This window comes from Diabrotica virgifera, chromosome 6, assembly GCF_917563875.1.
Source record: "Diabrotica virgifera virgifera chromosome 6, PGI_DIABVI_V3a".
Classification (NCBI taxonomy): domain Eukaryota; kingdom Metazoa; phylum Arthropoda; class Insecta; order Coleoptera; family Chrysomelidae; genus Diabrotica; species Diabrotica virgifera.
In genome coordinates, this window is record NC_065448.1 from 214,477,220 (window position 1) to 214,494,788 (window position 17,569).

Consider the following 17,569-nt stretch of genomic DNA (forward strand, 5'->3'; position numbering starts at 1 on the left):
ATATAACGTGTTTTTTCAGCATAATTTATGCCGACTTTAGTATTACCTTATACTGCACGTTCGATCGTTTTTTATTCCATAGTATATGTAAGGCTCCGAACTTCCTTTATCTCCCATCTGACATCGTCTTCATATACGCGCCAGTCTACCTGGTATCTCAGGCTTCTGGGTGGGTGAGATTCATTACTCACCCCAACGTCTTACCCCAACGGCCCCGCTCCATAGCTCCTCGCAAATATTGGCTTCAAGCCTTTGTTAAGCATCACCAGATCTAGAGCTCCGATCAATTCCGTGAGAATTGGTGACCGAGTGTTAGTAACTGGCGAGCTTCATGCTCCAGGCTGATTTCTTATTTTTCTCACCTCTTTCATAATAGTATTGAATATATTTTCATACTCATCTACTGTTGTATTAGGTAAAAGGTAGCAGCAGACTCTCTAGGTTTGCGATTCCATACATACACCAGTGTCATCCACGAATCCATCTCGACTTCCGATCAATGTAGGGTTTGGCTCCGCCGCCACTAGATCATATTTCCCTTAGACGTGTAGACTAATCTCGCCCTGCTCACATTGGTGGCCACCACCAACGGTGGTGGCGGTCTCGCTAAATACGAATATGCCACCAGAACCGATTCCCGGAGCACCGGGAAACTTCAGAAGATGACGTGCCTTAGGCGATAGGTGCTCCGATGTCTGTTCTGATGGCGTATTCGTGTTCAGCAACTCCAAAAAGCCATGAGTAATCCATTCGTATCAATTTAATGCCGAAAACTCTCAAAACTCGAGAAGATGAATAACCTTAGGCACCAGGTGCTCCGTGGGTTGGATCTGATGTCGTATTAGCGTTCAGCGCAATGACATATATAAGAGGATAGACACAGCAACAACTATAAAAAATATCATAAACATATACTTCGCTGAAGTACACGTTTTGATAGGAAGGGGAGAAATTTTTATGAACACGACACGATCAAATATTGTTTTGTTTGTATGTGTATATTTGATCGTTGTTTGTCTTCTGTTTTTCATTGTGAAAATCGAATTATATTTTATATTTTTGGGAATGTAGAGTGAAAATGTCTAATGATCTTTATGACACCCGATTCTGTGTCAGATATAGGGGAGTTCTCCGTCCATCCTGTTATATGTCAATGGTTCAGCGACCCCAAAAAGCCATGAGTATTCCGTTTTTATCAATTTAATGCCGAAAACCCTCGAAACTCTAAAAAATGACGTCCGTTGAAGGTGAAGGTCAAAGTAAAGGTCGCCATTGGATAGCCAGGAAAAAATTCTAGACTACTAGTACTTTTCTTTGTTCCAAACTTCTACATGTTGCCAGATAACCAGTAACTCAGGGAATTGGAATACTCAGTAAATCTTATAATTTTCCGATTGTGTGCCTCTATATCTTGAAAATCCTCCATACGGTCGAGTTGTGCCCATGAGAACTTTTCATCACAATGCTTCAAAGAGTATTTTCATAAAGTATGAACTAAATCCACTGGGACCTAATTTCCATAAGGTTTGTGCGGAGTACTTTAATAAAAACATCTTTATTCTTATATATTATCTCGATTTGTCTTTGCATAATTCTTCTACTTTTAAAAGTGTGTAATATTACCGTTCTATTCTAAATCATCTCTATTTTTTAATTTTTAGTTATTGTTTGAATTTTATTATTACCTACTTGTTTTTAATTGCTATTTTAGGTCTACTTTTTTCATATATTGTGCTGTTTCATATTTGATATTAAATGTGATTGATTAAATTAATAAAATGCCGCGCAATATTTAACGGATTTTTTGAATCTCGCCTTCGTTGTATATTCACTTCATTTCTAAAAACAGGTCAAAAGATGAACCTAACCTTACATATCCTTACATAACTACAAAGTTATCTCATAACTTCACGTAGGTATAATAGGTCTGGATCCCGCGTATGAAAAAAGTTGATTAATGGCAAGCTGAAAATTTGTTAATAGCTTAACGGTGTCTAGTCGGACAAACTTTGATATATGGGAACACTGGAACAGGGGAAGTTTTAATTGTGAAACAGGTTAAAAATTTGGAACGGTCACACCACGAAAACGGCCCATTTATTTTGTCCGACAGAACAGACTTAAACTCTTCGAACAGAGATTAAACTCTCATGCAAAAATCAGACTGCTATTTATCACCAAATAGGCGTTTTAATGAGTGGAACATGTAGAATATGTCAAATGACAGGAATTATGACAGGTGATAAATAGCAGTCTGATTTTTGCATGAGAGTTTAATCTCTGTTCGGAGAGTTTAAGCCTGTTCTGTCGGACAAAATAAATGGGCCGTTTTCGTGGTGTGACTGTTCCAAATTTTTAACCTGTTCCACAATTAAAACTGCCCCTGTTCCAGTGTTCCCATATATCAAAGTTTATCCGACTAGACACCCTTAAGCTATTAACAAATTTTCAGTTTGCTATTAATCAACTTTTTTTTCATACGTGGGATCCAGACCTATAACGGCGCGCTATAAAATGACAGTTTACACATCAGATAACTTAAGTCTACAAACTCAAAATTCTTATGCCTAAACAATATTCAGAAATTTTACAATCATATATATCTGACAGATATTTCAGAATTAAGCAAGAAGACGTGTACACTGATCTAAAAGAAATCAGAGCAGGAGTCCCTCAAGGACGCGTATTAGGTCCTGTTCTCTACCTGTTATACACATACGATATACCTGAAATGGAAAATGATACTATAGCCACATTTGCAGATGACACCGCTATCTTAGCAGTAGGTGATACCAGCGAAGAAGCAGCAGAAAAATTACAGTTGGCAATCAATAAAATACACAACTGGACTAAAAAATGGAAAATCAAATTAAATGAATCTAAATCTATTCATATCAATTTTACAAATAAAAAAATCGAAAACATTCCAATTAGAATAAATGATGCCCAAATACCATATGCATCTTCTGCAAAATATTTAGGTATCACACTTGATGCAAGGCTTCGCTGGAAAGTCCACATTAAAAAGAAAAGGGAAGAATTAGGTATCCGTTACAAAAAAAATGTATTGGCTGATGGGAAGAAACTCTGCATTGTCCACATATAACAAAATACTTTTATACAAACAAATACTTAGACCAGTATGGATGTATGGTTGCCAACTCTGGGGCTGTGCCAATTCAAGTAATATTCAGATTATCCAGAGATTCCAGAATAAAGTATTACGGAACATCGTTGATGCTCCTTGGTATATCCGAAATGTCGACCTCCACAAGGATCTTGAGATGGAAGATGTAGACAAAGTTATCAAGAAGATGGCAGGTAGTCACGAACAACGGCTCCATAGTCATGTAAACATCGAGGCCATCCAGCTCCTCGATAATACTGGGCTAGAAAGAAGACTCAAACGAAGAAAACCATTTGAGTTAGTGTAAAGTGTTAGTGTAAAAGCAGAGCATAGTGTTGTATTGTGTGTTAGTTTTAGTTTTAAAATTTCATACTTGTTAAAAAAAATAAGAGGACACCATGGGGTTAAGATCTTAGATTATGTATCATTTAGTAATACAAGTTAAAGAAGAACTGATAATTGGTCAACTGATGACCAGATTTCAGTAGTCTAAACACAGCTTGTGTTTAATAAAAAAAAAAAAAAAAAAAAAAAAAAAAAAAAGATAACTTAAGAAGTAACTCAAGTAGTCAACTTAATTATGATACATCTCACCAATTTAACGATTATAACTTAACTACAGGATAATGTTACGTTATATTTAACATGGGTGATTCACTCCATTCAGCTTCAGGTCCGGAGAAAATGAGGCATGTACTCCTGTACTACTACCAGTACCAGTCCTCTATTTCCTCTGACGACACAGGACACAGGCGCCCATCTCCGCTCCGCTCCTCTGAAGTAACACACTATCAAGGCTTCCCTGCAGTCTGTTCTGAGTCTGTTCTACTCTGATCTACTGGTCACAGAATGCGCCTCCGTTACCTTAAGGTGGACATTCTACAGAGATCTTCTACAGCCCCCAGAACAAGCTGTTTACCTTTTGTTACACATCTCAACTTTGGAACTTAGTGGGAAACGGCTTCATATGCAGAAGAAAAAAGTATTAATTTTCCGACACAATGGACCGACTTACAAAAGCGTTACATAGGTATGACATATGACAATGCCAAAAATTCATTAATTAGGCTTCGTACTTGTATTATTTGGAGGTCTAAAAAATTTGGAAAATCGCAGGAATAGTTCTAGTGGGCTAAAAGGAGACTATGTCAAATAAAGTAATATAATTTTCCTGGAAAAACATGTTTCAAATACCTTGAGAAATGAGGCTAATCTTGAGTATACAAATCAACTGAGTTAAAATACTAATAAACCCGTACAAGTCTTAATCAAAAAGGGTAGTGTTTGTCGTTTGTGCTGCATTCTAGTGTCTTTTAAAACATTTAACTGAAAAATTGAAAGTAAATTTAACGACCAATACAATGAAATATCATGGTTAACATGGTTTTAATCAAATAATCTGCATAATTTTTTCTTTCACAGTAGGCGTAACCGGAAAAAATTAACCATTGTTATAAAGTCACTCGAGTTAGACAAATCTGCGATTATTTATATCCAATTCCATTGTTATAAAACATCGCTGGAGATCATTTCACTATGATGAAAGAAAAATTAGGCAAAATTAATCGCTAATTGTGAAGTGATAGACATGTGTACCTACTTCGATTGAGATCTTAGTTTTCCCAGATATATCTTCTATTTAATACAATAAGCTGTTTTACTTACTTGTTAGTTGTTTATTTAAAGCTTTACAGAGTGGTGATAGCGGATTTCTACTACTTGTAATACAATCTCAACAATAAAGAAATTAATGACTATATTACGAAAAAAACCAAAGGAAATAACAAAAACATGTTTTGAATGTCACACACTTTCATCTCTTTATAATATGCAAATGTATTTATTTATTCAGTATAATACAATACAATATATAAATTACAATTTTTTAAATTATTAGATTTTGTTTATTAGATTCCTTAGAATTTAATTGCTAAATTTAATTAATAAATTACACTTTGGGATGTATTTCAGTTTACTTGGTTCCTTTGTTATATTGTTTGTTGTTATTTTGAAGGATTATATTAGAGAGAGCATTCTGCGAGAATGAGTTACACGGTCACTGGACATTCATAATAAGATCATTTGGGTGCTGGTTCTTTCGATATTAGATGTTGGTGAGTAAAGCGGCTATTCAGACTGGGACACTGGTATCTGACACCGGTGTCCGCCATCGTGCAGCAAAGCATTGTTTTAAATGAACAACTATAGACGAGCTACTTTCGAGTGTCTCTGATTTTAGTGGCCCATGCTTTGCTGCAATTGAAAACCGGTTGCCGGACACCTGTGTCGGACACCGGTGTCTTGGTCTGAACAGGAACTTAATGTTGTGTACCCAACTCATCATCGGTTGATGAGCACCTGTTGTCTTCTAGATGTTTGTAGTTGGGGTATTCCCATCTCGGCTCACTATAATCCTTTAGTCATTTATGATACCCCAGGTACACAGAGGCGGCTCTAGCCCATGTAGCGCCCGTGTGCAGTGGATGCCCTGGCGCCCTTTGGTTGACGCGCAGTCAAAATGGAATAGTCGAATAGGTACCTATCCTATAATACCTAGTACCTGTACTAATAGTACATAGAGCATTAGAGGGTATTAGGTACGCTTATAATATAAACAAAAATCCAGATGTAAATAATAATAATATCGTATGGCATTTTTGCCGGGGAGATCCTTTCGGATAGTTCCAGCGCCAATTACATCTTTAACCCTGTTTCAAGTAACTAGTGTCGATGTACACTAGCCCAGGGGGACCGACGGCTTAACGTACTCTCCGAGGCACGGTGAGACGGCTCGTGTCATTATTGGAAATGAAAATGGTTTGTCTTTGGCAGGGATCGAACCCACGTCTACTGGCGTATGAGGCCAGCGTTTATGCCGTTACCCACGGGCGCTCACAGACCAGATGTAAATAATAGTGCAATATTAAATTATTTCGGGAGCTAATAGGTATTCAGGCGTCAGAACAACCTACCCAAATCTGTTAAAAATATTTAATTAAAAATTAACTTTGTTATCAATGAGGTATAAAGGAAAATTGGTTGAGGAAATTTGACAGGTTTGAGTACACGAGTAAATAGTACTTTTAGGAACGAATTCCATCCATCCATCCAATGGCACTACAGCCCAAATCGAGCCTTGGCCTCCTTCAATAAGCTTCTCCAATCATTTCGATTTACCGCTGTTCTTTTCCATGAACGCGTTCCCAGGAAATTCCTGGCATCCTCATCGACTTCGTCTTCCCATCTCTTTTTAGGTCTTGCAACAGGTCTTCTTCCCTGCATTCTTGCATTCAGCAATTTTCTGGGGATTCTATTCTCATGCATGCGGACCACGTGCCCTGCCCACCGTAATCTCTGCAGTTTAGTGTGTTGTGCTAGAGTTGGTTCGCTATATTGCTCGTATATTTCTCTATTATACCTAATTCGCCAGTTGTTATTTTCACTTATTGGGCCCAGTATCCTACGTAATACTTTTCTTTCAAACACATCTAATGCATTGGCAGATTTCTGTGTCGCCACCCATGTTTCGCAGCCATAACTTACTATGGGTCTGATTATTGTTTTATATACCCGGAGTTTTGTTTTCCGGTGTACGTCTCGCGATTTTAGGAACGAATTGGTTAGATGAATACAAAAGAACAACTTTGTGATTATAAAAAAAATAATTTATTAAAGAATTATTAAAGGATGCACATAGGCACTTACTACAACATATAATTATAAAAAAGATACTTTTCGTGCTTTTGCATTAATAAAATCTTGAAATAATATCACTTAATTCAATTTTTACTTTATGTTCAATACTTTAGTAATAAATTTGTCAATCGTCTTTTCGACAATGTTGACCTTAGATAATTTTTAATTATTTTCAATTTAGAAAATGATCTTTCACTGTGCGCTACTATAACTAGTAAATATGAGGTAAATTCTAAGAGCAGTGAACAAATGTAGGAACACTGAATGTAATTTATGTGTATACAAGTAATTTAAAATTAAGCTGAACCTTGAATGCTTCACCAATGAAAAACTAGAATCATTCGAGCTGTGGGTGTACAGAAGAATTCTGAAAATATCGTGGACAGAACACGTCACAAACAAAGAGGTTCTGAGAAAGATGAATAAAGAAATGGAAATCTTAAATACCATCAAAACAAGAAAATTGGAAAATCTCGGACATACACGTGGAGAGAGATACAATTGCTCCAATTGATTATACAAGGAAAGATTCAAGAAAAAAGAAGCATAGGGAGACGCAGAATATCGTGGCTGCGCAACCTGAGAGAATGGTACCGATGTACATCAAATGAACTTTTCATAGTCGCCGTCTCTAAAATCCGAATAGCTATGATGGTTGCCGACCTCCGTCGCGGAGATGGCACTTAAAGAAGAATAATTTAAAATATCCAAAGGTGTAGTAGAATCATCGATAAAGATTGGTAATAATTCTATTTTATTATTTATTTATTAAGCGGAACAGGAATTTTTAGGCCTAGGGCTAAAATGTTTACATTTCTGATTACATAAATAATATAACAAATAACTTATGCCATATGCCCTTTTTTATCTAACTCTAAATCCTTTTAGTGCTTTAATTTTTGAAGGAACGAAAAAGTGTCACTATTTTGCTTTAAAAGTTCGAAGCGTTCGTCAAACTTAGGAATTGCGGTATCTATTAATAAGTAATAGTAAAAGTTTACTTTAAACTATATTCTCGAGTCAGTTACTGATTCATCTTCCGCCTCATAATTAAAAAAAATCATATTTTATGTTGAAACAAAGTAAAGGACCCGCTCTTTGGCGCTTGGCGCCCCCAACATCCCGGCGCCCGTGTGCACCGCACACTCTGCACAATAGGTAAAGCCGCCTCTGCAGGTACATTAAAAAAAAACCCAGTTAACAGGTAGGTATTAGTACCCCATTATTGTAGGTATAATAATAATTTTATCTTGGAATTATAGATTAGGGATAGGGAAGATTTCTTATTAACATAGAAAAACATCATACCCTCAATACCCCTTCCTTCAATGTTGTACAGAAATTTTGTGTTATTTGCGAATTTCAGAGACAGTTGTGAAAGACTAGAAAGTTCGGTGCAAGGACAGGAATAAATGAAAAAGAGTCACGACAACAGCAAAGACACACAGCAAGTTATAAATGACATAGAGGAGTAATTCACCTCTTTCAAGAATAGAATTTTGAACGACATGGCGCTAGCTACAATCCCTAGGGATTGTAATGATTAACGTTAATGTTAATTAATGAGTAATTTGTAGTACACAGTAATAATTATCAAGGCAGATGGTTTGTCGTATTCCATTATTTTTTCCATAACCGTTTTCATATTATATTTTTTTCTATAAGATTTTTTTTATATACCCACTGAATTAATATTTATTACACATCATGCAATAATTTTAAACATTATTACTGATAGTGTTATATTCAAGTAACTTATTGTAATTTATTGTTACAGGCAACATTGCAACCACCTATTATAGAACCGAGAATGGCTCAGTTGGAAACACTAGAAGCTAAGGTAAGTTTTAATATTAGGGGAGCATTGGATGCTAAATTTGCAATTACTAAAGCGTCATGGGGTGTGAAGATTAGGTCCTAAAACAAAAAAAATTAAGTTAAGTTCTCCATTTTAGTGGGGACTGCCCATTTTTTAATTTAATTTTTCATTTCCAACAATTTTTTTGTTTTCCATTTTGCCTTCATGTACTTTCTTTGTTAGTGTCTTTTGATCCATTCGCTCTATATGGCCAAACCAGTTCAATTGTTTGTTTTCTATCTCCCTCATTATCGGTTCTTGCTCCAGTTCTCTCTATATATTTTCATTTCTAAATCTTTCAAATTTTGTAACTCCAGCTATTCATCAGTTGATTAGGTGGTATTGTACCCTCGGACATCGCTGGGAAAATTTCCACTCAAAATAACAAATTTCAGTTTGGCAACACTGTGTGAATGTTGATAGTAACATATCCTTTTTAAGATAAACACAACTGTAATTTAGTCCAAACAAATTAATATATTTTTTTTGCCGACAAAAATGAGATTTTTCAACCAAATAATGTTTCAAATATGATGTTCAAAATAAGTTTTAATTGGGTTCTGCTAATGGGCTTGCTTTTTTTGTCATTAAAGTAAAAAAAACTTAAAATTTCACTTACTAAAACATTATTGTCCGGTTATCGTCTTAATTATTTTAACTGTACTAATATTCGTCGACTAATTCTGAATGATTAATAGATTGTTAAAACATTTTATCTGTAGCGGCTTCTGGAATATCTTAAAAATATCGAATTTCATTGATAAAATGCGCATATCCCACCGATCTTCGCTTCGACCATAGTAGTGTAATGTTCAACCAAAATATGAATTACATCGAACTTAGGGTTCAAAAGTTATTAAACAATAGGAGCAGACGCTTTTTTATTGGAAATTTGTTGGTTCCTGAAGGGGCCTCCATACGAGGTAGAAGTATGTAGAGGTTTTCATGACACACCTTGCACAATATTCTACTTATATTATAAAGGGTGGAAGACACTTATGGAATAAAAAATTTTCTGTCCTTTTTTAAAAAAATTTAAAAAACGCTGAGACCCGTCGGTTTTTATATATAAATGTACTCTTTTTTAAGATAAATTTGAATCTACAGGGTGATTCTCGTAAGCCTAGCATAGCCCGTAAGCTTTATTTTTTATGGAACACCCTATATCTTATACAGGGTGAGTTTTTAGTGCGGGATCGGTCGATAACTCCATTATGGTACAAAATATCGAGAAAAGTTATTTAAAAAAAATGTAGGCAATGATATTCTCCACGTTTGGAAAATATGTCCATTTCTACAGAGTGATCAGTAACTGCGTGGTATATCAAACATATAATTTTTTAAATGGGACACCCTATATATTTTTTCATATTTATATTCTCCTCATAATTCTTGTTCATTTAATATATTGTTTTGCATTACTATACAGAGTATTTAACAAGTTATGACCATTTATATTTCGAAATCACTATGAGATCAACACCCTGTATATAAAGAAGTAATTCGTAGACAATAATTTGTTTTATGTAATAAGATAGACAATATACTGTAGTTTTTAAATTAAGTCCAATTCACATCATTGACAATTATTTGTATACAGGGTGAACTACAAAACCAAATTACGATTTTCTCTATTTTTTTAAACAGATCACCCTATATTTTATTTTTCAACATTATTGTATTTAATATACTCTTTCATTTTTATATAGCATTCCCTATATCTAAATTGATTACTTTCCGAGATATTTTTAATTTTCTTCAAATATCGGGAACACATTCAATTTTTCTAGTAGAAATAAGTTAGTATTGAGTGATAATTAAACAAAATTATTTTTATTAGATAAATAACTAACACAAAATATAAACCATAGCAATATGCAGTGAATATACCAATAAATGTGATATTAAGAAATTATCATATTTCCCTAATATACAAGAATCGTAAAATTCCTACAAAAAAAAACTTTGTATTTTATATAATAATATAACAAGATTATTTTTATTCAATAAATAACTTACATGAAACATAAATCAAAACAATATAGAACTGATGTAACAGTTTTTAGATTGGTATATCAACAGCATTCTAAGCCAAGAATTTTTTAGTAGAACATTCATTTTTCTAAGCACTTTTAAACTACAAAACAAAATTACGATTTTCTCATTTTTTTTTTAATAGATCACCCTATATTTTTTTTGAAATATTGTATTTATGATACTCTTTCATTTTTATATAGCATCTCCTATACCTAAACTTATTAGTTTCTGAGATATTTTTAGTTTTCTTCATTTGCCGGGAATAAATTCAATTGTTATAAATATAAATAACTTAACAAATAAGCATTATGTAATAATATAACAAATATTTTCTTTCAATAAATAACTAACAAAAAAATAATAAACCATAACAAAATTTAATGAATGTACCAATTAATGTGACGTTAAGGATATAAGTCTAAAATAAATGTTACCTATATTTTTTTTATAGGAATTGTATGATTCTTGTATATTAGGGAAATATGATAATTCCTTAATATCACATTTATTGATACATTCATTGCATATTGCTATGGTTTATACTTTGTGTTAGTTATTTATTCAATAAAAATAATTTTGTTTAATTATCATTCAATACCAACTTATTTCTACTAGACAAATTGAATGTATTCCCGATACTTGAAGAAAACTAAAAATATCTCCGAAAGTAATAAGTTTAGATATAGGGAATGCTATATAAAAATGAAAGAGTATAATAAATACAATATTTTTGAAAAATAAAATATAGGATGATCCATTTAAAAAAAATAGAGAAAATCGTAATTTGGTTTTGTAGTTCACCCTGTATACAAACATTCGTCAATGATTTCAATTGGACTTAATTTAAAAACTACAGTATATTGTTTATCTTACTACATAAAAGAAATTATTGTCTATGAATTACTTCTTTATTTACAGGGTGTTAATCTCATAGGGATTTCAAAATAAAAATGGTCATAACTTGTTAAATACTCTGTATAGTAATGCAAAACCCTATATTATATGAACAAGAATTATGAGAAGAATATAAATATGAAAAAATATATAGGGTGTCCCATTTAAAAAATTATATGTTTGATATACCACGCTGTTATTGATCACCCTGTAGAAATGGACATATTTTCCAAGCGTGGAGAATATCATTGCCTACATTTTTTCTAAATAACTTTTTTCGATATTCTATACCGTAATGGAATTATCGACCGATCCCGCACTAAAAACTCACCCTGTATATAAAGTGTCCCAAAAGTAGTGGAACGGTCGAATATTTCGCGAACTAAACGTCGGATCGAAAAACTGAAAAGTACGTTTTCAATCGTTTTTAAAAATCTATCCAATTACACCAAACACCAATCCCCACTACAACCCCTGGAAGTGGGATGGGGGGTAACTTTAAAATCCTAAATAGAAATCCCCAGTTTTTCTTGCAAATTTGGATTCGTTACGTAAAAGTAGGCAACTTTTATTCAAGACGTTTTTTCGAACTGTGGATAGATGGCGCTATAATTGGGAAAAACGATTTATCCTGATACCATAGGTAAATTATAGAAACGGTCTAATATCTCACGAAATACACTTCCAAATGAGAAACCAAAAAACAGATTTTTAATCTTTTTTGAAAACCTATCGAATAACACAAACATGACCCTCCAACCCACCCCCTGGATGTAGGGTGGGGGTAACTTTAAAATCTTAAATAGCAACCCCCACTTTTTATTGCAGATTCGGATTCGTCATAAAAAGTAAGCAACATTTATTCGAAATATTTTTTAAAATTTCTGATAGATGGCGCTAATAAATCGAATTTTTCCAATTAAAGCGCCATCTATTAACATGTAAAAAATGTTTCGAATAAATGTTACTTAATTTTTCATGACGGATCCGAATCTGTAATAAAAAGTGTGGGTTGCTATTTAAGATTTTAAAGTTACCCCCCACCCCACATTCAGGGGGTGGGTTGGAGGGCCATGTTTGGTGTTGTTCGATAGGTTTTCGAAAAAGATTAAAAATCTGTTTTTTAGTTTCTCATTTAGAAGTGTATTTCGTGAGATATTAGACCGTTTCTATAATTTACCTATGGTATCAGGATAAATCGTTTTTCCTAATTATAGCGCCATCTATCCACAGTTCGAAAAAATGTCTTGAATAAAAGTTGCCTACTTTTACGTAACGAATCCAAATTTGCAAGAAAAACTGGGGTTTCCATTTGAGATTTTAAAGTTAATAACTGTCAATGTCAACTTTGATTGGATTGCTGAAAACATAATTATTGATTACAATTATGAAATTAGTTAATCAATTATGTTAATAATTGTTATGTTAATTTATTAACTAATCTCATAATTATAATCAATTATGTTTTCAGCAACCCAACCAAAGTTGACATTGACAGCTGATGACAGTAATTAAATATTTGATAGTGATCATTGTTGATTAGCGTTCGAACAACCGGCCCTAAAACTTTTAAATTCAAATATGCACTGCTTCAGTTTATTTTGTTTCATTAGTATTAAGATCTTTAAGATTTTTAATAATAATGAAACATGTATATTTTTATGTTTTCAGAAGCTGCTAAACAACCTCATCTCCAAAAAGTGTATTATGTAGGGTCTATTACGAATAATACAAGGTGAAATTTTAAAATTATGTAAAATTTTCGCCAAGATATTAAATACATAAAATTTTGAAATTAACAGTTTATCTAACTTTAAATAATGGTATTATTTTTTAAATTAGCTAAATAAAGCCATACATTTTCTGAACTAAGTAACTAAGTATCAATATATTGGGTTTTGTATTTAACGTCTTGACGAAATTTATATATAAAAATATACAGGGTGTTTCATTAAAAATAAAGCTTATGGACTTTACTAGACTTGCATGAATCACCCTGTACATTTAAATTTATGTTTAAAAAGGGCACATTTATACATAAAAATCGACGGGTCTCAGCGTTTTTTATAATCTTTTGAAACAAGGACAGAAATAATTTTATTCCATAAGTGTCTTTCACACTGTATATTAATAATATTAACATAAAGGCCGTCTTTTTAAAATATATATTTTACGATGATTGTTTAATGCTGTGTTGGACGCATAGATATAATAACACTAACTAAGATTAGGCCAGGTCCGAAAAATAGCGTAACGCGGAGCAGTTCGGGTCGGTGATCTATCTATCTCTCTCTACCGTCGCTTAGCTTTCTCTCTCTAGCGTATGATGGCCGCCGCCTCTGTGTTTGTGTCGTTCCATTACTCCCACCTCTTGGTAGATACGCTCACACTCGCACGACAGACAAAATAGCTAGACCACTGTACTTGATATTGGCGTACACCCCGATGCATTGAGTAGCCTGGTCTATTGTTAACACGTCTCTGGTTGGACGACTGTTTAATCATTAATTTGTTGTTGTTTACCTATTCTATAAATAAAAAGTAAAATATATGTCCTATAAAGTGTAATAAATCAAGTGACGAAATAATATTCTATTTTCATTTATCAAAAGATTCAAATGAAGCAAAACAGGTTTGAGTTAATATATTCACCCCTTACTATGGCTTAAATGATATCAACACCCGTTTTAAAAGGATTTACAAACATCCCTTCATTTGAATATACTTTTTGAATAACGGTTTTTGATATACTGTTGCACTGTTTCTGTTAATACATGTCTAAATTTATAGACCACTTTATTGCTTTCCTGTAATCATAATATACAGGGTGTAACAAAAATACAGGTCATAAATTAAATCACATAATCTGGAAACAAAAATAGTTCGAATGAACCTAACTTACCTTAGTACTAATATGCACATTAAAAAAGTTACAGCCCTTTGAAGTTACAAAATAAAAATCGATTTTTTCAAATATATCGAAAACTATTAGAGATTTTTTAACGAAAATGGACATGTGGCAATCTTATGGCAGAAACATCTTAAAGAAAAACTATAGTGAAATTTGTGCACCCCATAAAAATTTTATGGGGGTTTAGTTCCCTTAAACCCCCCCCCCCAAACTTTTGTGTACGTTCCAATTAAATTATTATTGTGGTACCATTAGTTACATTCAATATTTTTAAAACTTTTTTGGCTCTTAGTATTTTTTCGATCAGGCAGTTTTTATCGAGTTGCGGCTTCTTTTTTAATATGTTTACATAAAAATTTTTTGGTGGTTTTGTTCCTTTAAACCCCCCAAATGTTTGTGTACGTTCCAATTAAACTATTACTGCGATACCATTAGCTAAACACAGTGTTTTTAAAACTTTTTTGCCTTTTTGTATTTTTACGATAAGGCACCTTTTATCGAGATGTGGCTTCTTTTTTAATATGGTTCAAAATATACCTAAAAATGTAAATCATAAATAAATTTTCATATTATTACTAAGTCTCCATAATCGTACTTAACCATATACAAATATATGGTGGATTTGACAAATATTCAAAATATCTCGATAAAAACTCGACTTTTCGAAAAAGTACTAAGAGGCAAAAAAGTTTTTAAAACATTGTGTTTAACTAATGGTACTACAATAATAATTAAATTGGAACGTACACAAAAGTTTGGGGGGTGTAAAGGAACAAAACCCCCATAAAACTTTTATGGGGTGTCTAAAATTCACTATAATTTTTTCTTAAGATACTACTGCCATAAGAATGCCACATGTCCATTTTCAATAAAATATTATAAATAGTTTTCGATATATTGGAAAAAATCGATTTTTATTTTGTAACTTCAAAGGGCTGTAACTTTTTTTATGTGCATATTTGTACTAAGGTAAGTTAGGTTCAATCGAACTATTTTTGGTCCCAGAATATGTGATTAAATTTATGACCTGTATTTTTGTTACACCCTGTATAAAATATGATGTAGTTATGTATATGTTACCTATAGATTATTTGGAAGAAATTAAGTTACTGTAGTTGATAAATTTATGTCATTCAAACAACATTATCAAAATACCCAGCAAATTTTGATGCAAATACATAAGACAAATGTTTATTTGTCTCTTAATATTCTGCTTAAATTCCATTTGCAAAGACTATACGAACGGGAATATTCATATCCCTTCCACTTGCTACTGATAAAGCAAAAGAATTAAAATACGTAAGTATTTTAGGTTTTTTGCTTCGTCAGATACAACATCTAAAAAATGATACCAAACAAATTAAAATAATCTGCTAAGCAGACCATGCAATATAAATCTCTCAAAGTGAAGATGATTTATAACGTATGCTGCACTAATTTGATATAACCGCCAGAAAATTTAACATGTCAATTTTCCAAAAAAAAAAAAAAAGGATATAGAATGGGAGAAAAGGAAATAAAGATAATCTGCTACGCTGACGACGACATCGACCGAGACGATGTAAATTGGTCGTAAATAACAAAATAATAGAACAAGTGATGGAAACGGAATACTTGGGAGTAAAACTGTCAAGCTACAGAAAAGTAGAAGAAGAAGTACAAAAACGAGTGAACATGGCGAACAGAGCAGCAGGATGTCTCAACAACACAATCTGGAGAAACAAATACCTCAAAATGAAAATGAAAATCAGGATATATAAGTCAACAATAAAACCGGTAATGACATATACAGTACACAGCGGAAACAAGATCAGATACGGCGAAAACACAAAGACTGCTGGAAACAGCAGAAATGAAAGTCTTACGAAAAATAACAAACCAAACTCTAAGAGACAGAGTAAGAAGTGTGGAAATACGAGCGAAATGTGGAATATGTAGAAGAAATAGACATGTGGACCAAAAGAAGAAAGATAGAGTGGAATCAACCCATAGAAAGAATGACAGAAAATAGAATAGTACGAATAGCAAGAGACAAATCGCCAGATGGAAGAAGATCATTGGGACGACCGAGGAAAAGATGGTCAGACAATGTCAATTGAGACTAAAAACCGAAGTAAAACAGGCATTGAGCCTATTTATAAAGTAGGAAGAAGAAGAAGAATTTTCCCAAAACATACAAAATGCATGGTTAACAGCAAATTCAATAAGATTGGAGCTGGAGGGTCAGATAATAGAACAAGTGATGGGATTAATCAGGCATCACACTATCTAGCTACTGAAAGATCGAAACAGAAGTGGAAGATAAAGTGAATAGAGCAAACAGAGCCGCAGGTTGCCTGAATGACACAATATGGTGAAATAAAAAGATCGGAAAAGAAATGAAAGGCAGAATTTACAAAACAGTCGTCACACCAATAACGACATACGCGACAGAAACACGACCTGACAGAGAGGACAAAAATATTCCTCGAAACAGCGGAGATGAAAACCCTTCGAAAAATCGATGGTAGGACACTATGTGACAGAGCTAGAAGTACAGATATATGAAAGAGATGAAAGGTGGAGAACATTAATAACAGGGTAAGAAACAGAATAGTAGGATGGAGTTACCACATAAGGCGAATGACAACAAATAGAGTAGTAAGGACGGCGAGAGACGGTTCCCCAATAGGAAGACGATAAGTGGGAAGACCACGAAAACGATGGAACGACAACTTACTGGAGGCACATTGAAACAACAAACAAAGTCATGTCTATACAAAAAGAACAAGAAGAATATACAACATCCCTGCAGTGCAGAGATTCGTATATCGGTAGTCAATACACAACATTTCAGTCTGAAAACAAAGTTCATTGATTAAAATCTGTTTTATAAAAAATGCCACTCAAAATCTCTATCACAACATTAGGACTAGGGATGGGAAAAACCTACCGGTTTTAACCTAAAACCGGTTTTTTTACTTCGCAATAACCGGTTTTACCGGTTATTTTTTGCCCCGGTTATAACCGGTTTTTTCTTTTTAAAGTAAAAACCGGTTATTAGGTT

The 17,569-nt window shown here is 33.3% G+C and overlaps 1 protein-coding gene across 1 annotated transcript in view; it reads left to right on the forward strand.

The window, feature by feature from the left end:
• The window catches only part of LOC126887199 (uncharacterized), a 505,416-nt gene that overhangs the window by 347,524 nt on the left and 140,323 nt on the right, over window positions 1-17,569 (forward strand). The window contains exon 4 of the mRNA XM_050654594.1: window positions 8,601-8,663. Coding sequence (XP_050510551.1) covers window positions 8,601-8,663 — 63 coding nt within the window. The remainder of the gene's footprint in view (window positions 1-8,600; window positions 8,664-17,569) is intronic.